A 27,809-nucleotide genomic window follows, 5' to 3' on the forward strand; every position below is an offset into this window, starting at 1 on the left:
GCTCACAGCAACCTCAAACTCCTGGGCTTAAACGTTCCTACTGCCTCAGCCTCCCGAGTAGCTGGGACTACAGGCATGTGCCACCATGCCCGGCTAATTTTTTCTATATATATATTTTACTTGGCCAGATAATTTCTTTCTATTTTTAGTAGAGACGGGGTCTCACTCTTGCTCAGGCTGGTCTCGAACTCCTGAGCTCAAGCAATCCACCCGCCTGGGCCTCCCAGAGTGCTAGGATTACAGGCGTGAGCCACCGCGCTCGGCCTATAAACTCATTTTTTAGAAACCTGAAAATGCAGCACCATTCAAGCAGTCCATAAGAACTGACTGATATCAGGAAGGATGGATATTTATTAGATGTATTTCAAAATGAATTGGAATATAATTGGTGAAGAGGACTGAAAAACAAGTATTATGATTTAGTAAGCTCAGCTCACATCTTCTAAAGATATGTCTTTTTCAGTTATGATCACCATTAAAACCCAGCACCAAAACACACAGAACTTAGAGTCAGACCTCTGAATTTCTATATCACAAGTTGTTAAAGCAAAATTTAAATAAGTATGATAAAGAATATTCAATCACATTGCTTTTACCAAAAGCAAAATTATTATATAAACAAACAGGGTTTTCTATACCTTTTGTAAGTAAAATTATTTAAAAATTTATTTCATTCTCATTTCATTTTTGTTATTTTTATACTTTTATTTATGTTTATAATGTACATAATAGATTATTAAAGTAGTAAATTCATTTACAATTTTAAAATAAAGACATATGCATTACTGGGAATGCATGTTCAACGAAGCTTAGATATTACTACTTTAGGTAGGCATCAGGAAGCAGTTGAAAGATTTTGAATGCAAAGCAGTAAAAAAAATTAGATTTGAATTTTAGAAACATAATCCTGAGGATAGTAGGCAGGGATAAAGTGTTTGGATGCTAAAGAAATTAAAAAAAAAAAATCCCTGTTATTATGCTAATAGCAGAGAGCATCCCAGAAGCACTATCTTTGGATCCTTTCACAGGGCATAAACATATAAAATAAAGATATGTTTTAACAAAGGCTTTCTGCAGAGCAAGGCCTCTTATTCCGGGTCTAACCCAGAAGGCAATGAAGACCAAAGAAAGGGCAAGGTACAGCTATGAGAGGGGAACTTGGAGCAATATTGGGCCCCATAACTGTTGACATTACTTATCTGCAGGCTGAAAGTCAGGCTGGAAAAGATAGAGTACCTCTATTTTCTGACATTCACATTTATAATTTTTAAAAGTTATAAAAGTTATTTTAAAAAATAATTTTAATATGGCAGTATACAAAATGAAAAGTAAAATTTTGCTTCCCTACTTCCTTACTAATCCTCTCCCCATGATAATCACTGTTAACAGTTGCTTTCTTTCCAGACTGTTTTCTATGTATATATTTTTTAATGTATCTCTCTATAGGTATACACATATATCCATATATGTTCATTTATATAGTTTTTATATTATTTTACTTCATAAAAAATAGGCTCATATTCATATTGTTCTGAAACTTGCTTCTTTTACTTAATAAATTATAGCCATCCATGTAGGACACTCCATGTGAATATAGCTCCTTTTTGCAGAGCTGTAGGGAATGCTATCATATTGCTTTAACATAGATTATTAAACCATTCCTTTATTGATGGACACAGTGTCTCTGAAGTTTCATTTTTACAATAAAGTGCAATAAACATTCTTGTACATATATCCTTGTATATTTCTTTGAGTAGGACAGATTCCTGAATAGAGTTTTTGGGTGAAAAGGTAGATACATTTACAATTTTGATAAGTAATGTAAAGTAGCTATACTATATAATACTTCAAATAATAAGGTTAAGTCATTCATTCTGGTCTTTTTTTCTCATTAAATCTTTTTGTAGATTCCTAGATTCAGGAAAAGATCTCAGAAAACAAACTGCTCAATTTGAGTATGAGAAAACAAAGGTTCAGAGAGGTTATGGTTATGGGCCCATGGACCAGGCACGTTGGCTCACGCCTGTAATCCTAGCACTCTGGGAGGCCGAGGTGGGTGAATCGTTTGAGCTCAGGAGTTCGAGACCAGCCTGAGCAAGAGCGAGACCTCATCTCTACTAAAAAAAAAAATAGAAAGAAGTTAGCTGGACAACTTAAAATATATAGAAAAAATTAGCCAGGCATGGTGGCACATGCCTGTAGTCCCAGCTACTCGGGAGGCTGAGGCAGAAGGATTGCTTGAGCCCAGGAGTTTGAGGTTGCTGTGAGCTAGGCTGACGCCATGGCACTCTAGCCCGGGCAATAGAGTGAGACTCTGTCTCCAAAAAAAAAAAAAGGTTATGGACCCAAGATCTCAGAGCTCCTGAAGAGATAAGGCACCCACGCACCAGCAGGAGTTCAGTGAAGGGGGCACTACTACTAAAATCCAGCACTGCAACTTGGGTTAACTGACTTCAAATATAATGTGTGTTCCATTAGAGATACTAATAAGTAGGAAAAAAGATTAATTATCTTCTTTTCCTTGCCTACCCGTGGCAAGAAATGAAAAAAAGACAATAAATTCCTAAAACATACAATACTAAGGGGGAGCAGAGCAGGAGCATTCACAAACTAGGTGGAGCAATGGGCACCAAGAACTGAAGGTATCATAAGTTCAGCTGCATGAAGCGAGCAAGTGTGGTGGAAAAGACTCTGACACGGGATGACCTTCGCAAAAAACCTTCCACAGCCTCAGTGGGTTGTATGAAAAGTTTCTTGGTTCTAAATATCTCCATGTGGCATCCAAAATGAATGCCAGTACTGAAACCAAATTCTGAAGAGAAATATCAGAAAAGAACTAACATCCCACAATGCAGAAACATCTTCAAAGAAGATGTTGTTATAAAAATACCACAAAAGTACTTTCCAACAAATTCCAGACCTAAAAGTAAAGCTTTAAAATGAGGCTCCAAGTACAGAAGTCTTGAATCCTTTGCTCTGTGCCTGAAGAGGCCCACTTAAAGGAAGGCACTTCTAAGCAGATAACGCTGTCTTTATTTGACCAGACCTATGTGGTACAGCAATGAGAAAAGAAGATGGGAACCATACCTTTTGAAATTAGAATGATCTACAACAGGTTTCAGCAAAATTTTTCTGTACAAGGCAGAAAGTAAACATTTCAGGCTTTGCAGGCCATATGGTCTCTGTTGCAACTACTCAACTCTGCTACTGTAGTCCCAAAATAGCTATAGACAATATATAAGTGAATAAGCATGGCTGTGTTCCAATGAAACTTTATCGATGCCAAAATTTGAATTTCATATAATTTTCATAAAAATTATTCTTATTTTAATTTTTTCAACCATCTAAAAATGTAAAAACCATTCTTAGATCATGGGCTGTACATAAACAGGGAACAGGCTAGATTTAGCTTGTGAGTCATAATTTGCCGAACTCTGGTACAGAAGCACTTAATTCTCAACTGAACTAAACTTGAATATTGGTAGAAAGATGGAAATATCCAAGCCCAGCCCCTAGGAAAGTTAAGTTAGAAGGCAGAAAGGTAGAAACATGTTGTTCTTAAAGAGTTTCAGGTGTTTACCTTAAATCCTTTCTCTTGCTGAACTCATCTGGTGGAATTGTCCATGGCAGGCCTTGAGGGAGACATTCTAGAACTTCTGAAGGAAAATCAGAGAAATCCACACCATACTCTGTTAGTATTCCTTCTGTTTCAGGCTCAATTTCACCAGCTTGCCCAAGACTCTTAGCCAGCTGCCTATGGGCAGAACAGAGAGGGAACAACTGGGTTAGTGAACAAATGGAACATAGGCACCTGTCTCCTCTCTAAAAGTAAGGTATTAGCAAAGTCTTTAAAATCTCCTGCCCTTCCACCAGTTGGAATATGATCACCAGCAAATGGGACGCGGGGGAGGGGAGCAAGCAGGAGAGACAATGATATTCTTGTCCTTCTAAATCTATGACTACAGCATAATTTTACCTTTTTATAGGAATTCTGACCAGGGGAATAGAGCCAGAAGGCTTTTCTTAGGACTCCTGCAATTGTTCTTCATGGACAAGTCAAAATTGACATTACTAAAGGCTTGCATCTATGCTTTCTTTTGCAAATACCTTTAGAGACAATTTGATCAACCCAGTTTGCTGTTAAATCATTAGTTTCAGAATGCCTATACCTTAAAGTCATGTGCACTAGATTAGATCTGGTGCTCTTATTTATTTCACAACTCTTCTAGTTTTTACCTTTAAAATTTTAAAATATTTTATCTGAATACAGACATAATACATGTTCACTATGGAGAAGTTAGAAAACACAGAAATCCACCAAGAAGAAAATTAAAATTATCTGTAATTCAGTCACCAATTCACATTTTAGGGCATCTGCCCATTAAAAATAAGATTGCATTTAATAGGACAGTCTTGACGTTATGAGTAGGGTCCTACCATTTAGAGGGCAGATCTCATTATCTGTGGGTCATCTACACATATATTAAAATTGATAGCTCTCTATTCTTATAAGCATTGTCATGTCACTCACAGACTACAACTCTGAAGTTGTGTGCTGAATACAGATAGCCGATAGGAAATGTGGGCCTTGAAGTAGCTGTTATGTAGAGGGTGTTGCAGAGAACAAAGATGACCACTTCCTCTGTTGTAAAGTCTGCTTGTTTACCAGGGTTATCCAGGAATCTACCCTTAGCACTTCCTGCAAGAAATTTAGCTCTGGTATTAGGGCCTTCTCTGGGGCCATTCAATTTCTATGAAAAAGATTCGGTTTCCTATGTAAGGGTAGATGCCTGACTACCAGAGTTCCACAGTGGCAAAGGGGCATAGGGGATGTGGTTGCCTCATATGTAGACTTCAACAAATTCCAAAACCCAGCCTTGCTACTGGCATGAGGAAGTCATGGTAGCAGCACTGGCCCCATTTCTCACACACCAGCCAAGAGAGACCAGCCCACTGTCTACCCCTACACCTTCCCACCAGCCTACCCTAGGTAGCCTGCAGATTGACCTGTGAGTTCTTTACATACAATGTGGGCTCAAATCAGTGCCTTCTCCTCAAACAAGCGGTGATCTCCCAAAAATCATATCAAAAAGCCAAGGATAGTAAAAATATGGGGAACAAAATTAACAGAAAGCTATCTGGAAAATCACCAAATATTTGGAAATTGAACAATTCATGAGCTGAAGAAGAAATGAAAAAAAATTAGAAAATATTTTAACTGAATGAAAACATATCAATATTTATGAGAAACAGCTAAAGCGGTATTTCAAGGGTAATTTATAGCATTTAATGCTCATATTAGAAAAGAACAAAAGTGTCAAATCACTAACCTAAGCTTCTACCCTAAAAAGCTGAAAAAAGAAGAGCAAATTAGATCCTAGGTAAGTAGAAGGAAGGAAATTAAAAAAAAAAAAACCAAAAAACCAAAGGATAGGAAATGAACAATTAAGAAAACCAATAAAACCAAAGACTTATTCTCTGAAAAGAGAATAAAATAGATAAATTTCTAGCCAGACTGATGAAGAGAAACAAGGAGAGAAAGACACAAATTACCAATATCAGGAATGAGAGAGGGGATATCATTATACATCCTATAAGCATTAAAAGGATAATAAGGGAATTATCAATGACTATAAGCCAATAAATTCAACATCTTGGATGAAACAGACAAATTCCTTGAAAGACACAAACTGTCTAGGATTATTCAAGAAAAAACTGAATACTGAATATTCATAATCATATATTATGTTGAGACATATAAAATTGCCAATATTTGACCACTTATTAACCTATAAAAATACAATTTTGTATGATTCTACCCAATAGTATTAAAAATTATATAAAATAATTAACCGTATATCATTCAGATAGCATACATAGTTTCTAGGAGAAATATAAACACACAGTTTATTAGAGATCTACATTAATGCGAAAAGAAACAAATTCATATATGTGGTAGGAGTCTCAGTAACTGTGTTTGTGAGACAGACCTAGAACACAGTGATCATACTATTCCCAGTTTGTGAAGTTAGAATGCCATCCTCTAGAGTACAATGTGGCCCAAAACGATTACCTTATGCTAAAAGTAGAAAATGGCCTACTAAAAACTTAGACCAAAAGGTATTTTACAACATCCAGCTTTTGAAATATAGTACTAAAATCCAAAAGGAACTCGTTATTTAAAAGTGGGGGAAGGAGAGGAACTAACCAAATGTTCTATTAAAAACAAAACAAAACAAAACCCCTGCATGGAAAAAGGAAGAAAGGAACAAGAAAAAGACATGACAGAAGGATGAACTCGGTAAGTATGTAGCCACAGAAATGACAATCATGATCACAGATATTCTCAAGAACTCAACAAGTGATGAAAATATCAGCACTATCAGACAAGAACTGGAAGCAAAGATGCAAGTGTGTAAGGAATAAATAAGTGAAAAAAGGAAATAAAAACTAAGTTTTTAGACCTCAGGAAATAAGTAGAAAAGAACAAAAGAACCATCACAGAAATGAAGATCACACTGGAATTAACTGATGAAAAACTGACACTATTTGAAAACAATTAGGATCATAGAGAAAAAGCTTGAGAAAGTGAGGAAAATGAAATTGGGAAGTACAGGGTCAAAAAAGGGTCAAAAACAGGGTCAAAAACAGACAGATGTGAAAGGCAGACCGAGGATATCCATCATTGGCATAACTGGCGTTCCTGAAGGAAGAAGCTAGATATGAAGAAGAGAAAACATTTTCAAAGATCATTAAGACAAGTTTCCTGAAATGAAATAAAACTCAGGTTTACAGAAAGGATATAACATGTCTCAGGAAAGAATAATACAGGAAATCATCACTGAAACATATTCTTGTGAAGTTATTAGTCAAAGATAAAGATTTCTAAGTGCAAGAACTCAGGTAATACAGTTGTCATAAGCCCTTTCTAAAACAAAACAAAACAAAACAAAACAAAAAACCTGCTAGCTGATGAACTAAGGTCGACCAAAAGATGGAGGAATTCCTCCACAAAGAAGACTGGTGTTGAGCACTGGATCCACATACGTGGTGGCAGGAAGCTGAAGGAGAGGGAGGACAAGAGTAAGCAGGTGACGTGATGGACCTAATTTTAGATGTCAGAACAAGTCATATCAATCATTAGATTTTTGCTGAAATTAAGGAGAAAAAATTTTTTTTGTCTTTTTTGGTGCTTTGTGGTCTGGCAAAAGTTTTCAACAAATTATAGTCTGAGTTCAAAGAATCTCTATTTGTTTGCTGAAGTTACAACATGGTTCATAAAGACAAAATTATACTTTAGTTATGGTTTCCAAATGTGATCAATGACTCCAAGTTCCTAATAGCAGAATTTAACATTTATTTTACTAAGTTCCCCAGAACATTTCTCAAGTGCCTTATTTAAATAAATTTATTATACTTAATAGATTTTCATTGGATATATATTTGATAGCAGCATGGATTAGATATCTTGCAGTGATAAAAATCTAACAGGTCAGCATGCTGAAAGAGTTCATGCTTTTGAGGCCTTAGATGCTCCAAAAAGAATCCTTTCCTGTCTACTTACTCATAAATTCTGCTGTCACCCTAAAATCCAGAATACTGTGGAATCTAAACAGAGGTAAATTCTACTAGGGAACTGACTTATACATTGTATATTTATCTTACAGAAGGATTTGTTTTTACATTTTAAATTTAATTTCAGTATAAATCTTATTCAAAATGAATCATGAAGCCTGAGCAACACAGCAAAACCACATGTCTACAAAATATAGAAAAATTAGCTGGGCATGGGGTGGTGCACGCCCTGTAGTTCCAGCTACTCAGGAGGCTGAGGCAGTAGGATTGCTTGAGCCCAGGAGTTTAAGGTTGTAAGCTATGATGACACCACTGCACTCTAGCCCGGGTGACAGAGAGACACTCTGTCTCAAAAAAAAAAAAAATCATGTAACTAACTTTTCCTTTCATGTAATATAGTTCAAATATTATGTTATAGCTTTCTAAGTAGTTTCTGTGTCTTCTATTCACTGTCTGAAAAGATGGCAATAGCTGCTTTAGAACAATTATGGTTCAATGGTACATCGAAATGTCTGGTGATCCTCCTAAAAACCATATTTCGGCCTACTCTGCATTAAAATATGTCCTCCAAAAATAACTTAGCAAAGATGGACATGGTGGCTCGCATCTATAATCCTAGCTGCTCAGGAGGCTGAGCAGGGAGGATCTCTTGAGCTTATGAGTTTGAGGCTGCAGTGAGCTATGATTATGCCATTGCACTCCATCTTGGGTGACCAAGCTTGAGGGAGACCCAGTCTCTTAAAAAAAACTTAACAACTCTCACAGCCAAAAGGAACCTAAAGAGACAAGGCAACTAAATGTAATATGGTAATCTGGAACAGAAAAAGAACATTAGGTTTTTAAAAAGAAGGAAATTTGAATAAAGTATGGACTTCCTTTAATAATGTATCAATATCGGTTTATTAATTGTAACAAATGTACCATACTAACACATTAGTAAGAGGGGAGACTAATTGCCAGGGGTGGGGGAGTGGGTGGTATATGAGAACTGTGCCATATTGACTTTTTTTGTATGTAAATCCAAAACCATTCTAAAAAATAAAGTTTATTTTAGAAAACCTTAGAGCCGAAAAGGAGTAAAAGTAATTTAGATGTCCAACAATAGATAAATGATAAGCTAAATCATGGCATATTTGTTCAATTGATTATTATGCATTTTAGGAAAAGAATTTTGAAAATGTTATATATAGTATAATTTATTAGGTCATTAAATATGAAATATCTGATTTCAAATCAAAAGTGTAGTTTACTGTATCTCAAACAAGAAGCAGTACAATTAATCAAAGTATGCACCTAAACTATCGACACAGTTTTACCATCTTAATGGTAGCTTGTTTATGCCAGCAGCGAAGAAGCCTGAAGAGCAAGCGGTAATGAAATCGTGAAAGGTGTTTTCCCCAGCTTGTTGAGAATTGAATAGTTTTCCTTGCAAGAAGTGGTTCAAAGCCTGGAAGAAGTGCTAGTCAGTTGGTGCAAGGTCTGGTGAATACGGTGGATGACAGTTTCCAAGTCCAGCTCCTGTAGTTTGAGCAGCGTTGTTTGTACAACATGTGGTTGAGTGTCATCTTGCAAGAGGATTGGCCTGTCTCTATCAACCAATCTTGCATCCTCATCATTTTGTCCAATTGGTTACAATAGACATCCACTGGTAGTCGAATGACCAGGTTTCATGAAGCTGCAGTGGATAATACCAGCACTGAACCACCAAACTGACACCATTAGCTTTTTTTGATGAATATTCAGTTTTGAACTGTTTCAGCACTTCATCTTTATCCAACCATTGTGCCGAATGCTTGCGATTGTCTAAAAGAATCCATTTTTCATCACACATAACAATATGATATAGAAATGGTTTACCTTTATGTCATGACAGAAAAGAAAGGCAAGCTTCAAAACAATTTCTCTTTTGATGCTTGTTTAATTCATGCAGAACCCATCTAACCAGCTTCTTTACCTTGCTGATTTGTTTCAAATGGTCCAATATTGTTGGAATAGTAATGTCAAACCTTGCTGTTAATTCACATGTAGGTTAAGATGGATTCACTTCCACTACAGCTTTCAGCTCATCATTATCCACCCTGGTCTCAGGTCACCCACATGGCTCATTTTCTCAATATTACAATCACCAGAATAGAACTTCTCAAACCTGTGCATTCATTAGCCACATCCTTCCCAAATACTTTGTTGATATTTCCACCTGTCTGCACAGCACTGGTTCCACGATGGAACGCATATTCGAAAATAACACGAATTCTGAGTTATCCATGGTTTCACAAAAATTGCTCTTAAAAAATTTTGACAGATAATCACAAGCAAAAATGTGCATATGCAAGACTGAGGATGTACCTTCACAATAAAAATAAAATAAGATGTGTCAAAGTGAAATGTCAGAGATACCAACTGTCAAACTTAGTACTTAAGGAAATCGGACATTTCATACTTAATAACCTAATACCTATATAAAAACATTTATGAAAAGAGTGAAAGAGAATACCAACAAATTGTGTTAATTGTTTGAAAGGAAGGATTATGAGAGAATTTTTTTCTCCATTTTCTAAGCTTCCTTTAGTATTACATTATGTTTTTTCTATTGAAAAATTATAGAAAAAATAATTATACTATCATAAAAACTGTAGTGTCCAATACTGGTTTCCTACCAAACATTCATATCTTTCCTTGTCCCCCCTAAAAGAAATCTAATCTTTTTCATACAGGGAACTCATCTCACCTTCAGCTCCAGAGATAGATACTATTCTTTCTATTCTATTAGAATGTTTTTATTCTAATAAAATCCGTGCATAGCTCCCCTGGAGACTATAGTCAGTGGCATGGTTGGCTGAGAGGATCTCCCTCCTTGTGTTGGATGTGATGGAAAAAGTAGGTCGCCTAACCATACTGGCAGCCACCTTTATGACCACAGAGAAACCACTGTTAGATTACTAAGGACAGCAAAGGGCAACCTGATAACACATCAAGTCACTGACTATACTGGCTTTATAGCTGCACAATCTCTGAACTCCCATTTATGTGAGATAACATATATCCCTATTATTCAAGTCGCTTTGGGTCAGGGTTTTCTATCACCTGTTGCTAAAAGTATCCTAATCTAAAATATGTTACAATATCATCCATGAGAAGCAAACTTCCCTTTCCCTCCCTTTACTCTGTAACAGAAAATGTAAAGCTCTCCCTGCCAAAAAAAAAATTCCAGGATTGTAGTAAATACAAGCTGACATGGTACTGCTGGTCCTACAGCATAATAATATTATAAATGGCCTTTCCTTAAGCCATATATTTCTATCTTAAAGGTGCTCCCTTTATGACATCCATCTTGAACTGGGCCCACAACATAACCCAGTTCACTTCATCTTTGTGGAATACAGTAGCAAGGCCAGAAAGCCATCCCTGTCCCCTAGAGAGGATCTCCCTCTTCATTATTGTCACTTTTCTTCAGTTGTATCTCCTTCCTGGCATGTGCCACTTTCTGTGTCACAGTGCTTTAGGTACATCTCTTCCTTATCAATAGATGGAGAGGAGCATCCATAAAAAGAATAAACATTTCTTTATTTCTGTATATCACTGAGACTTGCATATCTTAGGTGTCCAGAACAAGTTGGTTGAATGAATATACGAATAAACAAATTAATGTTTTGAGCCTGGAAAAGCAGCACACTATTCGTCCTTGAAACTGTAAAGGAAAACTGAGAATAATAAAAACAAACAAACAAAACCCAAAGACCTGTATTTAGGTAAACTCTTGACTCCTTTAATAATCAGCCACCACATTAGCAAAATTATTAATATTAACGTATAAAAAAAAACAGGAACAAGAAAAAAATGCCTGCTGCCACTGCTTTTATTCAAAATTGAACTTTTCTCAGTTACTGTGTTGAAAATAATACCTCCCTAATTGTGAATTGCCAATTCAGGAAGATAAGAAAAATAAAAATTATGTGGATCAGAATAGAAAAAACAAACTTGTCCTTATTTGCCAATAATGTGACTATCTACATAGAAAAGCCAAAATAAACTGTATCTGAAGTATTAAAATTAATAAGGGATATAGTAAGATGGCTAGATATAGGACTATATAAAAATTAATTGTAATTCTATACACCAGCAGCAAAAAGTCAGAAAATGTAACTTCAAACATCTGTTTTTCAGGAGATATCATTAATAGTAAAAGAAGACTACTCATAAACTGGGGAGAAGATATTTTCCGTATCAGTGACTACTAAAAAGATTACTTTCTAGAATATATTTTTTTAACTCCAAAAAAATCAAATGACAAACAACCCAGTTAAAAATGGATAAAAGCACCAATGAATACTAAAATGAGTGGGTAAAAGTTTAAGCAAAAAGAGAATTGTATAGTCCCAAACAAATCTTCCCCAAAATATAGTATAAAAAGTATAAGGAAAAAATAGCAAGTTGGGAATCCTGGCAGATACAACGCCTGTAATCCTATCACTCTGGGAGGCCGAGGTGGGAGAATTGTTTGAATTCAGGAGTTGGAGACCAGCCTAAACAAGAGTGAGACCCCATCTCTACTAAAAATAGAAAAATTAGCTGGGCGTGGTAGCACGCGCCTGTAGTCCCAGCTACTTTGGAGGCTGAGACAAGAATAGGTTGGGCTCAGGAGTTTGAGGTTGCAGTGAGCTATGAAGTGACAGAGCGAGACTCAGTCTCAAAATGAATAAATAAAATAAAATAAAATAAAATAAAATAAAATAACATAACATAACATAACATAACATAACATAAAATAAAATAAAATAAAATAAAATAAAATAAAATAAAATAAAATAAAATAAAATAAAATAAAATAAAATAATGTGAAGCAATGGAACTTCCTACACTACGACAAATAGGTACAACCACTTTGGGAAATGGTTTAGCTACAAAGTTACAAAGTTAAACATGCACATATGTGTGATCCAGTAATTTCATTCTTAAGTAGAGTCTAGAAAAGCCTTTGGTGGTGAGCACTGGAAAGTTTGTAGCAACATTGTTTATAATCTTGGTTCAACCCAAATGTCCATTACTAGATAAATAAAATTATGGGGTACTAAAGGAAAATGGAAATATTATGCATTAAGATGAGCAAAATAAATAAGCATATTTTAGAAACACAAGGTTAAATGAAAAAATGCAAATCACAGACGAACATATGTAACATCGTATTTTTTATAAGGTTAAAAAAACAAAACTAAATAACATTATTCGAGAATATGAATGTGGGTATATTATTTTTTCATTTTTTAGTTTTTGTAGAGATGAGGTCTCACTAGTTGCCCAGGCTGGTCTTGAACTCCTTCCTGGCCTCAAGTGATCCATCTGCCTTGGCCTCCCAAAGTGCTAAGATTACAGGTGTGAGCCACTGTGGTTGGCCAGGGAGTTATTAAAAAGCACATTTTGATTAGCATGTTTGAGACAATGGTTACCTTTAGGGAAAAAATTATGGGTTACGATAGAGGGAAACAGAGATGGAGCCTCAACAGTATTGATGATATTACATTGCTTAATCTAGTTGGTGAGTTCATGGGTTGGTTTTAATACCAGGTTTCAAAAATTATATAGGTATTCTTAATATATATATTCTTTAGTCTATGAAACATACTTTGTAATTAAAGTTAATAAATAATATTTTAGTCAAATATATACCACACCCTTAATAGTGATTATTTCTGGGGGTAGAATTCTAGAAAAGTTTCATTGTCTATAGTATATGTTTGAACAATATTAACAATAGTATCAGTATGTATATATTTGAAAAAAATAAAAATTGAAAATTTTTCTTAATTTTGATATTACAATAAAGTTATGAGAAAGAAAGTTTTCTTCATTAGAGATATTTATAATGATCACCACTTCAAATTTTTCTGACTCACCAGTCTCCTCCATGAATACTGTTCCCATTTATAATGAAGGACACTGCAAGTGTGTCCTACTGTAAAATTAATCCAGACAGCGCTGAAACAACATTCCAAACTTCCTGTATTGATAGGTGGGGGTTGTACATAAGCATTTTATATAAATGAGCATCAGATCTATCGTCCTGGGTGATGTGCAAATAAAAAACTTAGTGAGGGGAGAGAACAGCTACAGATAGCAAAAATTATCACAAGAAAGTCCTTCAAATTGGCCTCTTTGCCTTAAAGAAAACAGCAACACCTAGCAGTCAACATTAATGTTCTCAGCCATTCTTTATCTTTTCTCTACTAAATATTCTTATAAACTCTTGGTCTTAAAACTAGGCTATACACAGAAGACAGCTACACATTCTTGCAGTGATTACTACTATCATTACAGCTTTTAAGTAAATGTTCTCATGCACATGGGTTCATGTTGGAAACTCCATGCAATCAGATATAATGGTATCATCGCCCTGAGAACCTACAAGTGAGGAACAAGCAAACATCAGCTATACCCAGGACTCAGAACTTCAGTAACAATACAGAGTGAAAATGAAGTTTGGCAAATACACAATGTTTTTGGCTGTATATTTATGTATTATTTTCTATAATCAGGAGGAGAGAACAAGTTATTTTCCTTTCTTCTGGCTCGGTGTTATGACATAGCAGAAGGCAGCAAGTAAGGAATGGGGACTTTAGCAAAAGTGTTTTCTCAGTAAAAACAGACAATGGGGAAAAGACGTAAGGCTCAATGATACTGAGTGATTTGAGGAAAGGCCTGGAAGCTTAAATGTGAGTTAGTGGTGATATGAAGGGAGCAAAGAGGAGGCTGAATGAATTTAATGAGTACACGAGAAGGCTGATGGTATCTGAGGCTCTCTAATACTTTAAAATACTATTTTCAAGAAAGTGTACTAGAAATTGTAGATGAAGACGATGACTAAGGAAGAAGTGTCAATGATTATATACAGTGGTCCTCAAGGAAAGAAACAATCTGGTAACTGAAACCTGTAACAGGACCATTCTTCTTCACTGTAACTTCCGCTCTGCTTTGACCAGGATGCTCTTCAGTACTGAAGATGTAGTTTTTCCAAAGCTGATCCTTATAGGCCACCAGGTGGAGCCCAACGGTCACAAAAAAAGAGCCCCCTCCTCAGCCTGATTTGCTTTTTGTCTACTAGCCAGTTAGAGTCCTACCCCGTGAAAACAACTTACAAACTCTTAAGTTTGGTAATGCAAGTTCATAACGTTATATAACTCGGCCTCTCCCTCAGAAGAATCCTTAAAAAAGGAATATGCTCTGGAAAAGGTGAAATACTCCTTAGTGCAGGAGAAAAGATTGGATATAGTTATTTTTCAGTTTGCTAATCTTGTAGCCTAGCCTTAATGAAACAATGTCTGTTTTTTCTAACACTCTAGTCACTGTTTCATTTTCCCACTAAATATAATTTAATGCATTTAATGTAATTTAGTGACCACCTCCTCAATTCCTATCTATCCCATGAGAAATTTATCTATCAAAACTGAATGGAATAGTAAAAGTATTTGCTTCCATAAGTCAACAAATATTTCTGCTATCCAACAATAACCATAAATTGCCAAGCTAGGAGATAAAGGAGATGCCATCCCAGAGCAGAGTCCCACCCAACCACTTCCCTTCCCTTCTCCACCATATGCCTCAGCAATCAGAAATTCCCTTCCTTTGTTTTCACTTTGCCCAGTCATTCACTCCAATGGAACCTGCTGTCCACACTCATTAAAAAACCAGCAGTACTGTGACCCATGCTCTGTTTCTCATTTCCATAGCCTCCCATTAAGCCTAGGCAATCCCATGTTCAACCAAAAATTTCTCAGCCTTGCTATACCTGTACTGATCTATTCATTTTCCCTCCCCTCCCACCCCAGAAAGCCACCAAAGTTTGCCTGATAAAATAATATAAATGTCAACTTGCTTTAGGTCAATTCATGTCCTATATCTTCAGTTAGCTTTCAGTGTTGCCAAGAAACACTATTATGTTCCTCACAGTAGCTGCTGTAAAATTTTTCCATTTTCTTCAAGACGCATCCTTAAATACTCAAGAAGAAACCAAGACAAATCTAGGAGAAAATGACCATGATATCTCCATGCTCATGACAATCTGGAAGGGAAAGCTGGGATGGTAAACTCTAGACTTTAGGATAGCAGATTTCCCAAAGGTCTGAGAAAATATAGGCATGAATTCCACTGTAAGAGTTTCTAAAGGGAAAGATGATTTAAGAGGGTTGGGAAGCTCTTAAAACTGTAAATCTGATTATATAAATGCAGATCATTCCAGCAAGGAAGCCAATGTGGCTTTTTAATTATCCTGGACAAGAGTCTTAAAAGTACTAAATATGTTGTAATGTATAACAAAAAGCAGTGATTCCTAAAGGCCAGCAAGGGCTCACAGAACAGACTACCTATGGGTTTTCATAGTATTACAAAACTAAGATTCATGAAGAATGAATGAAGATCTCTCATGACAATTGTAAGAACAAGATGGAAAATAACTTTCTAACAACTGGAAGTCTCCAATACTGTAATACTCTTTGAGCTGCCTTTAAATTGAGGCCCGAAAGCACCACTGGGGTGCCAGAGAAGCAATGTTTACCATGAAGGGGAGGCCAAAGGAAGGGTCTTAAGGACCCTTCCAAAGCTACTAACATCATACACTCTATTCAATCTGTTTTTAAATATCTGCATCTTCTAAATTTGGCATTCCCCACTTGAGTTTATATACTTGTTGTATGCTATTATCGAGCATTAATTTTTAAGTCATAGAACCTTGGTTCTCATCATTTTCTGTTCCAAACTACCCCTTCTGTTTTCTAGCTTGATTTATGGTGCAACATCTTCCTGCTTAACCTGGTTCAAGCCCTTGGGGTCATCAATTCATTTCCATCTACTCATCTGTCCAGCCAGCAAATGTTCACTGAGTATCCTCGTCCTAAAGGAGCTCAAGGCCAAGTTAAATACTTGAATAAGCAATTATAATCCAAACAGATGAGAGCTACAATAATGGTATTATTAGAAGCTATGGGAGCACCAGAGGGGAGACCTGTGAGTCCGGGAACATTTTTCAAGTGGACAATTGAGTTGAGTTTAAAAGTTGAGTACTTCACCCAGCAAACACTGGAGAGAGGAGAAAGCCGCTGCTGAGAAAGGAAGTGTAATTGTACAAAAAGATTTAGACCTATGACCAAACAGTCAGCATGGGAAACTATAAACACTGAGGCATAAGTGAAGGGTACAGTAGGAGGTAAGGCTGTTCCCAGTGAATTGTGATAAAATGCCATCAGCATCTACCCACTCACCCCAGTCAGAGCCCTGAAAGTTCATCCAAGAGTCCATCCTTCTCCTTCATGCCCCATTTCTAATCAGTCATCACATCTGAGAGAATTTATCTTCTTAATCTCTCCTGAATGTTTTCACTCCTTTTGTTTCCTTCGTTGAAATTCTTTATTTCAAGTTCTCTTACCTCATCTATCTCACCGCAATAGCCTATTATGACTTCTTGCTGCCAGATATGTCCCTTTCCATCCACTCTGCACTCAGTCAGAGTGATCTTTTAGCAAAGAGGTCTCTGTTCTCCAAGAAATGATCCTGGACTTCCCCCTTCACTTACCTCCTCTAAACTTCTCCAAAATTATCTTATTCCTATGGAAGAACTTTTAACATTCTATTTTGTACTATAGTTAGAGCTCAAAGAGACAGGTCATTCAAGTCATCTACTTTATTCATGCTCTCTCCCAGAGAGTTGACTCCCACAGTCCTGGTAATTAGGTAGTGGGTCGTGGGACCCTGAACCCCTACCTCTGGCTAAAACTACTGAGCAAGGAAAATACCAATCTCAAGCTAGACCAGTAATATTTTCTACCCTGAAAATACTGTATTGTATTTCAACCAAATGAAGATAACAAAAGAAAAGAAAAGAGAAAAGAAAGAAATTCTAAATTGTGATCTAGACTTTGATATGTGACCTGCAGAGGACTGGCAGTGCCACTTTGGGACCAGGTCTGCTATTGAGCAGGCAGAAGGCTACGGTGTAGAGAGAAACAGAATAACATAGAAAGGGTAAAGACACCATGTGGTGGCTGGGCTGGTCAGGGGGGCTGGTGCAGTTCCTTTGCTGCCTTGTTAGTATTGAGTTTCTCATGAGGCCTCTATTTCTTGCTTTGGTTTTTAGAAGAACCACCAGTTTCTTATATTAATCCCTACTTTTATTTAAATTAGCTCAAATGGGATTCCATTTTTTAGGATCAAATTATCCCTATGACATTTATGTACAAGCCCTTCTTCATTAGATTATAACTTCTTTAAATAAAGAAACCATAGCTCATCTACCTTTGCATTTTTCAGATAATATAGCATAGTACCTTGTACACAGTTGATCAAAATTTGTCTCATGAAGTGACTTTAACAACAGAAGAGGGAAATGACTTTGGACTTGAATAATTAGCAGCAATTACATACACAGAGGAAGTTCAATACTTTTAAGGGTAGAGGTATAGGGGCCGAGAAGAAATTCAGAAGGAAGTCACCTTAGCCTAAACCCAGTTTTTAGGAATAGTTTATGTGGAAGCTAACTACACACACTCACGCCCACAGCAGGTACCATCTTCCTGGGAGCTCCTGATGAAAACCTGGCAAAGGGAGGACACCTAGGCAGTAACAGCACAGCATGTTGGGAACCGGTGACCTCGGCTCCTAAAGATCAGTAACGGACAGCCAGAACAAAACGGCAAGGCGACCACCAACATGCTCAACAGCTGCAGCCCTGACCCCTCATGCGAGAGGCGTCATCTGAGAGCTTCATCATGAAAACTTGCCACGTTTTAGTTCTTAAAATAAATTTTCTTTTATACAAGGTTTCAAAGAACATGTTTCTATAAAAGACCATTTTTAATGTCTTCATATCAAGAAGGTGGACAAAAAGCATAATTTTCCATCTAATTGTCTTCCAATTTATTATTTTGAAAATTACATGATTCATATATGATTAGCATTTTTAAATATTCTTTCTTTAGATCTAGTAAATGTGCTCGATGCTTCAAAGGTCTAATTCCCTTTTTGGAGGCTGCCATACTTTACCCTCAAGAAAAAGCTTCCTGCCATGGCACCCTAGCCCGGGCAACAGAGTGAGACTCTGTCTCAAAAAAAAAAAAAAAAAGAAAGAAAGAAAGAAAGAAAAAGGTTCCTGATGGAGTAATGGCTAAGCTATTAAAAAATAAAACAAAAACTTATAAAGCCATTCAAGTAATAAGAGAAGCTCATACCATGAAGATTTCCTGACTACACCCTTACAACCTGAAAACTAAGGAAGTAGTCCAATCAACTATGCACAATGGGACATGACGGAAAGGCAGATAAAAGACAAGGTTGGATTTTCTGGTTTGATGTGAAAGTCTTCCCTTTTCACTGCCAAACAGAATGTGGCAGCACAATCAACAGGGGCCAGGCGGCACAGCCATTACTCGACCTTTTGATTTGAGGGTGAGAAACTGGCAAAACTTGTGAGAAGGACTATTTAGGGCTCAAGGGGCTGACGTCACTGCTGGATATTGAGTTAGGCTTTACAATGTTGATTCTGCAATCATACCATTTCAGAGCAAAACAGAAAGTGCAACTCTTCCTAAGTGACTCTGAGATCATATAAATCACACTGATGTTCATATAACTGCAACAGTGGCACAGGGTACTGTTTCTGAAATTGCAGTAGTATGACACACAGATTTGACTTGGCTCATTTTGCTAGGCATAAGAAGCTAAGTATAAAATAAACCTGATAAAAGCAGCAGCACATTGTGGCCATTCATTCACTACTGGTTCTCATAACCACAGACCAAGTGGGTGCATCCTGTACAAGTTAGATGACCAACAAGCAAGTCACTAAACTAGACTAAAAGTAAATAATCAGAACAGGCTCTTTTCTATATTATATACCTTTATATTCATTTCCTGTGAAGCATAAACCAGATACCATCTATAATAAAGGCCTAAAGATTCAGCTAAAAGTTAATATGGTTTTTGTTTCAAAATGACTACCAGTTTTAAGAAGAAAATAGGCATCACATTTGATCAAACATCTGGGTCCAGCAGTTTCTTCAGATCAAAATGAAGTGGCCATCCATGATGCTCTGGGATTATATCGTATGCACTTAATTTAGATGGATTTCTGACAGCTTCCAGAAAAACATGGTACCCTTTTCCTGCTTATAGTAGGGTAATTTAGTTTTTAATGCCATAGGTGAAACCTTTGAAGATCAATACCAAAAAGCACATCATTCAAACATGCCTTCATATTCACATTTTGAAGCAAAGGACCCTGGGGTCCCCTGAATATGCCTGGACTTTACATATTTTGACAGTAGTGTCTAAATGGAGAGGACAGACTGGGGCAACGAATTCTCTGTAGTACTCAAGTACAAACAGATGCATGACATAACATAAAATAAGAAGAGGCTCAGAATGTGCTTATATTTCATGCCAAAAAACAAAAACGAGGTAATTGCCTGGTAATTCAAGGAACATATAGACAACCAGTTGAGGTGGCAGCTAAGGGTAATTTTTCAAGAATCAGAACCAAACTATACCATGTACCATGCACCATGCTTTAATAAAGAAATAATAATTAAAATACACAAAAAGTTTACCTAACAGCCACTCAAACTGAGTTCTACCTGTGACCTGTGGCTTTTCCTACCAGAGATCACCTACCCCAGGGCAAAATTGCTGTCCTCCTTCCAGTCCACGATGCGGCAGATGAACAGTGTATTGGCATAATCTTTAGGCCGTGTCACAAAGTCCTGGGGACAGTCCTTGAGAGGCACATAAATTCTAGGCACTCGGTGGTCTGAGGGAGAAAACAGGGCATATTTCCTAAATAGTTCGCTGTTCTTATCAGTCAAGAGTTTGAGGAAGCCAGTTGCTGCTCGAGAATGTTTTTTCTCCAAGATGTAAACCACCTGAAAACACCAAAGATACAGTCAATATTGTTTATCTGTAGAACTGGATAACAGTTGGGAGAAGTCAGCAGGACATCACTATATTTGATCAACTAGCTGGATCCAGCAGTTTTTCTAGATCAAAATGAAGTGCCTGTCGGTGATGCTCTGTGACTAAGTAATCTATGTTTAGGTTGCAACAAGTATCTACTAAGCATACATATCCAGGAAAAACTATGCATTACATGGATGAATCAGATGAAAGTGCTTATGAAGATACATGGGATTTCAGCAGGGAAGTATAACTCCACATGTTTTTTCTACATTACATTTTTCTCACATGAACAATACCAGTATCTCATACGAACATCACAATAGTTGTTTTTTAAAAAAAGTTATTAAACATAAATTACTGCTCTTAATTATGCCTTCAACAGCTGAAAGGAGAAATATTTAACCTTCCTTCTTTCCAAGATTAAACCCAATCTCTCATTTTAGTAGGTGAAGATTCAGACCGCCACTCCACTACATGCACATGCTATTTCCACGAATAGAGAAGCATTTTCCAAGAAAATGAATCTTCTCCTTCACCCACCCTGGAAAGGCATTCTTCCTGAACTGTTGCCTTTTCCCACTATAGACAGACTGCAGTTTCATCCCTTTGTTGGAATTACTTGCCATCATTCTACTAGATCTCCGAGCAAAAATTCAGACTGCTGTTGAGCTGGCTGCTGCTCTCATTCATGTCTCTGACACCACGTGGGGTTTCGGCCTATCTGCAGAGAACCTCCAAACCAGTGGAGGGTACCACGCCTCTCCCTCAGTCACTCAAAGCCACTACCCCACAGGAGAGGGCACCTGACTTCTCAGGCCCACTTATATACTCTACTTTCTTTCTTTATTTTTCAAGACTAGTCAAGTGCAGTAGTGAGAAGGGTGGGGAAGTAGTAGAACAAGGAGTTCAATCTGTAACTGACTGTGAACAATCAAGTGAGATCACTCATTACCTTCGGACCAGCCTGTATGCTCTACTTTCTAACTCCTTACTCTTCCTTCCTCCTTGGAAAACATCTTTCTACTGTGAACAATCTCCTGTACCCCTTCCTTGCATGCCCTTGTTTGTCCTAAGGACTGTCTGCTGCAGTGACTTTGGGCAGGGCTGCTCCTTCTCCTGCACATAGCCTCTGAGGAGGTGTCCATGTTTTCCCATGCTGCACTGCCATGTCCAGACCCTTGCTCTTCTCTCATGAATGTATCTGCACCCTCTCCTGGTTCAGGCAGTGCCTTTCTTGTTGCTGTCATCCACTCACCTCCTGGTCACTCTGCAATACCTGGCTTACAGTCTGCCTTTCCCACTCTCATCCCAGTGAATGATTCAGCCAACACCTTGTCCTCACAGTTCCCATATCTCTTCAACACCAGTAGCCTGCAGCTCCATTCAATTTCAGCAACTCACCCCCATGGCCACACTTCAGCATCATCTGGAATTAGTCCAGTCCTGACACCTACTCCCAGACTAATCCATCATGCAGCTCTCTTGCTCTCCCATGCTGCACTCCACAGGGTTTTTCACCACATCAAGACTTCTAGCACTGGCTGGGCGCAGTGGCTCGTGCCTGTAATCCTAGCACTTTGGGAGGCCAAGGTGCTGGATTGTTTGAGCTCAGGAGTTTGAGACCAGCCTGAGCAAGGACGAGACCCCGTCTCTACTAAAACTAGAAAGAAACTAGCTGGACAATTAAAATATATACAAAAAATTAGCCGGGCATGGTGGCACATGCCTGTAGTCCCAGCTACTTGGGAGGCTGAGGCAGAAGGATCACTTGAGCCCAGGAGTTTGAGGTTGCTGTGAGCTAGGCTGATGCCATGGCACTCTAACCCGGGTAACAGAGTGAGACTCTGTCTCAAAAAAAAAAAAAAAAAGACTTCTAGCACCTTGCCTGTTCTCTAAGTCTGTTAGCTACATGTAAGCCTTGGATCCTCTCCTCCCTCCCGGAGTGACCATGTTTCATCACTTAAAGTCCTCTTACCTAGGATGTCCAACCTTCTGGTCCTTCCACTACACCCACCCTAACAGTCCTCAATCCAGTCACTGGTATTCTCTAACCTTAAACACAAGCTATAGAGTTGATCAGCAAAGAAGAAATTACAGTTGTACAGATCCCATTATACATTAATGTTACATAACTTTTGCTAGAACCTCCAAATCTCTGAAGACATCTTTTTAGCTGCCCCCACTCGGCATAATCTCTTCTTTTATTCCCACTCGTGGATGCTCTCCTTCTGGGGCTCCAGTTATCTCAATGTTGAATCTTTGTTATTGTCCCATAACTCCCTGAGGCTTTGTCCATTTTTTTTGTCTGTGTTCTTTGTTCAGATTGAGTGGGTTCTATGGATCTGTCCTCAGCTTCCCTGACTCTATGCTGCGTCATCTCTACTCTACTACTGAGCCCATCCAGCGAGTATTTTATTTGTTACTGTATTTTTCCGTTCTATAATTTCCATTTGGTTCATTCTTAGAATTTTGATTTCTTTGCTGACATTTTCCATCTTCTCAATGTTTCAAGGGAATTTTTAATTGCTTACTGAAGAACTTTTATGATGGCTATTTTAAAATCACTGTCAGATAACTGCAATAGCTCGACGTTGGCATCAGTTGACTACCTTTTCTCATTGAAATTGTGATTTTCCTGGTTCTTGGTATGACAGACCTGGTTTTCAATTGTATCCTGGATCTTTTGGCTATCGTGTTAAGAGAATCTGGGCTTCCTTTAAATCTTTTCATTTTTAGAAGGCAGTCGCTCTGTTTTAGGTTCAGCATGCAGGTCCTGGCTTACTTTTGTGTGCTGTAGTGACAGTGACAATTTCATCTACAGAGTCTTTACAGTGCTATTTTGCTATGTTTGGTTCATATGGTGCCACTGGTGCTCCCACTGGTCTCCCCTGTTACTGCCTGTGGGGGTGGAAGGAATGTCCTCAGGCCAAGCCACCTGTTCTGTCTGAGTATGAAATGGGAATCTCCTGCCTGCAGGGACAAAGAGGCTTCCCCTTTTGGGTTTCTTGTTGTGGCAGGATCTCTTTACTGGTGCTACCTGGCTTCCTAGTGTCTTTCACTGGGAGAGGGAAGTCTCCGGCACACAGAGATAAAGAGGCTTCCTGGCCTACACACCCATTATGGCAGGATCTTCCTTGCTAATGCCACCAGGCTATCCAGTATCTCTGGGTGAAGGAGAGGAGACTCATGCCTGTGAGGACAAAGGGGTTTCCCAAAATGGGACGCTTGTTACTGGTGACCTCAAGCTGTCCAGTGCTGCCGCTGGGTAGGGGATGAGAGTCTCAGGCCCATGGGGACAAAGAGGTTTCCTGGGCTGGGCTACTTCTTCTGGTGGGATCCTCCTGATTGAAGCCACAGATAGATGGTATCCCTCAGGAGGAGAGAGAAGTCTCAGGCCTGGGGGGAAGGAGAGCCCTTCTCCTGGCCACTTACTGTCATCTGGGCTCCCAGTCAACTCCCCTTACAGATGCTGCCTGGATTGCCTGGTGTTGCTGGAGGGATTTCTGTTAGACGCGAGTGAGGAATGAGTCTATCTGGGGTAACCTTCTACTGCTGGGTTAGGATTCAGAAACACTGGGCCTGGGTCACCTTCTGTTGATGAGGATTGTCCCTGTCACTATGTATTTTCTCTAATTCTGGGGTCCCTAACTAGTTGTCTTCCTTTTTTCACTTTTCAGAATTTTCCTTTGGTTGCCTCTTGTGTTTTCCAGGGTTTATAGTTATACTTAGCAGGAGGAGCAAAAAGAAACAAATCTATGCCATTTTGTGTGAACCAGAAATCCTTGCTTTTTGTCTTAATTTTTGATAGCACAGGAAGTGTATAAAGCAGGTTGACATTACTGCATTACTAGTGATCGTATAATATTAGTTATCATGGAAATGACTCTACCACAGCATAAGTTTACCATGCAAGTACTGTTTTGCCTTATAATTTTAGGCTGAATTCATTAAGAAACACTCTCCAAAAGTGAAGGGAAAGGGGAGAGGGGAGAGAAGAAAGGAGGGAAGGGGCAGGGGAAAGGAGAGAGGAAGGGCACAGTTGGAGGGCAGGAGCAAATTACAGAACACAAGTTCCAACAGAAGAGGGTTGCCTCTACTCAGCTCTGACCAAAGACATTTAGGAATGTGGTTCAGTCAGTGTTGCCTGGATGAGAGTGGGAGAGGCAGACTGTAAGCCAGGTATTGCACAGTGACCAGGAGGTGAGTGGAAGTCTAATTTTTAATGTGAACATTCCCCCCTCCCTTTTTAAAATGTAAGCTATGAAGTCAAATTTTTTAAATACTGCACAGGTCAAACAAAACAGGTCTGTGAGCCAGCCCCAGCCCCCAGACTTTCCATTCATTATGATCTTCCACACCTAGCGTGCTGCCTGGTGCACAGTTAATACTCAAAATGCTTATTGAAATAAAGATCTGGACAACTGGGTGGGCAATGGGAGTAATACAGAGAGAGAGTGTAATTTTAAAATTCCTCATGTTGATATGCAGGAGAGATACACTCTTAGCCAACTTGCTAGGTGGAGTGAGCACAGTGCATTCCCAAGTTAAACACACTGATAGCTGCCCCTGGTACACGAAAAGCCTCACGACGTTACGCCACTTTATTCTTTGCCCTTGCACCACTTCTGCCACCATGAGTCAGCCGCGTTTGATCCCACATCTGCATGTCTGCATAGCTTGAGTCAACTGTGTTTGATTCCACATCTGAATATGCCACTAGCATATATAAAGAATAAAATTAAATTATGCAAAAGAATGAAACAGGAATATAAAACAATTGTTTCTATGATAACTAAATTGAATACTATAGAAAAACTAAAAAGACTTATTAAAAATGTGTTTTCTAATTACGTATGGGCATGACAACAATAAAAAAAATTGGAGCGAAAACAGTAAAAATCCAGAGGGCGTCTATATTCACATTGCTTCTCCAGTGTCTAAATTCTCACTCCACTATAAATAACCAAAACTGGAAGTCACAAACGCCACATTACAAGTGTGGATTAAGCAAGAAAGATGATGTGGAATTCCAATCAAAAACCCATACTCAAATAAAAGGCCTTGATCCTTTATCCAAAGGCAGGCAAACAGATATATATTTATATTTAAAGTTATTTTTAAAAATTCATTTTTCATGATTCCATGGTTCCACTGACTTTTCTAATTAACTGACCAACTACAGTCCTGACTCAATCACATGAGACACCTCGGACAAGTAGCTGAGATGACAGCCATTCGGACAAGTGGAGAAAATCTATAGGCAATGACCTTTGCTGATCTTTGCAGGGACTTCTCTGGTAAAGCTCTTATGTCTTGTGACACGGAGGTGCTCTCATCTTTTTTAACTGGTGCACCAGCATCCTCTTTTCCTACATAAAAAAGAGAGAAAAAGAGAGAAGATAAAGAATCAATTAGATGCCTATTGACTTATGGGATTTTCAAATTCAGATCTACAATTTACCCCAAACTACTCACTTTACAGAAGAGGAAACCCAGGCCCACAGTGGTTAATGTGGCCAATCATGTCATATACCTGTATTAATGCTCACACTGAGCACTTAGCCTCAGCAGGCCACATTTTATCTATTTAATATTATTTACATGCTAAGCATTATACAAGTGGAGAGCATCAAACTATGTTAAATTAAACTAAATCATTTGTGTGTCAAATGCCCAAAACCTAGATATTAAATATTGTCCCAGGCCACAATGAAGAATAAAGATAGGTTAATTTATTATGCACATCTGCTGAAATAAAACAAAATCAAAATAAACGTTAACTTTTAAAAGTACTTTGGTACCAGCCATAACAAACAAAATGGTGGAAAATAGATTATACCTATTAAATAAATAAATAAAAAACCCAACCCCAATTTTCCTGGCTTTTCTTAGTGACATTATATAAAAAGAAAAGTACTTAAAGTCTTTTAATGTTTAATTTCCTTTCTTAAAAAACTTATAAAATGCACATTCACCCAAGAAACTGAAACCAAATCTCTCCAGGAAAGAGGCAGTTAGGCTCTGTACCAGAAGTATTAAAAACACTCATGAACAAAGGCAGCAAATTACACACTTCTGAACACTTAAAATTTTATATTTTCACTTGTTAAATCAGATTTCCCCCACAAAATATTCTTCTCCAACTATAATATATTGGAGTTTCTAGATTCTAAGGGTCACAACCAATTTATGTGGGAGCCACTCCAGAGAGCTAAGAGAGACTTGTACTTATTATCATTTAGACATTACCAAGGCCAAAATAAATAAATAAATCCTTTTCAGGACTGGCTGCTTCTTAGCAAAAGCTCAGTTTAAAGCCAACTTTTACCATTCTGGGCGTATTCTGGAAACACTGACATGATCTGACCTACTGGGGATTAAGAATGATCAACTGTTTGCTTTTCCATCTATGCAGAAACCTACCTACTAAAGTACCCACTGAAAGCACAATCCTCACTGTTTTCCAAAAAGAAAAAGCAAACGAAATTCTCCCATTGTAGATAACCCTATCCATCAGCAAAAGAGGGACATCAGTCAAGTTCATCTTTTTTTTTTAAGTTTTTAATTTTTAATTATCATGGGTATATAATAGTTGTATATCTTTATACGGTACATGTGATGTTTTGATACAGGCAATATATTATAAATTAATCAAATCAGGGTAACTGGGGTATCCATCACCTCAGGCCTTTAACATTTTTTTGTATTAGGAGCATTCAATTTCTACTCTTTTAGTTATTTTAAAGTGTACCCTAACTTATTGTTGGTTATTTTGTTGTGCTATCAAATACTATTCATTCCATCCAACTACATTTTTGTATCCATTAACCATCCCCCCTTGCGACTCTTCCCAGCCTCTGGTAACCATCATTGTACTCTCCGTCTCCACAAGTTCATCTTTTATTTTAGACCCACAGTTCAGGATTCCAAAATCATCAGATGCTTCCAGAACAACATATTTTATAATCTTAGGGAGAAAAAAACCACACAAGTTGTTGATCTGTTTGCTCCATAACATACACTGCCAATGTGTTCTGCAGAACAAGGTAATTCAGGAAAAAAGTATTAATAGAAGGCTGGAATTACCATGAACAACTACACTCAGATATCCAATAGCTGAATTTTTGGTCTCAAAAGCTAGCAATCCAGACAGGGTAGTCAGAGGACTGGTTTTTCCAAGGCAGCCCAAATCCTGGGCAGCAGCTTTTTGTGACAGTCGCTGATGGCTCTATCTTAAAATAACTTCAGATTCCATGCCAACAACAGCAAGTCTTGTGTTACAAGGATTATACCAAGTTACA

At 37.9% G+C, this 27,809-nt stretch overlaps 1 protein-coding gene across 5 annotated transcripts in view; it reads right to left on the minus strand.

The window, feature by feature from the left end:
- Nucleotides 1-27,809, minus strand: part of DIS3L2 (DIS3 like 3'-5' exoribonuclease 2) — a 307,510-nt gene that overhangs the window by 157,658 nt on the left and 122,043 nt on the right. For all 5 annotated transcript variants that reach the window (XM_045559637.1, XM_045559638.1, XM_045559640.1 and 2 more), the window contains 3 exons: nt 25,777-25,877; nt 20,227-20,474; nt 3,581-3,754 (listed from right to left, as the gene is read on the minus strand). In XM_045559637.1, the coding sequence (XP_045415593.1) occupies nt 3,581-3,754; nt 20,227-20,474; nt 25,777-25,877 (523 nt within the window). The remainder of the gene's footprint in view (nt 1-3,580; nt 3,755-20,226; nt 20,475-25,776; nt 25,878-27,809) is intronic.

The sequence above is a fragment of the Lemur catta genome, chromosome 8 (genome assembly GCF_020740605.2).
Source record: "Lemur catta isolate mLemCat1 chromosome 8, mLemCat1.pri, whole genome shotgun sequence".
In the NCBI taxonomy this organism is placed as follows: domain Eukaryota; kingdom Metazoa; phylum Chordata; class Mammalia; order Primates; family Lemuridae; genus Lemur; species Lemur catta.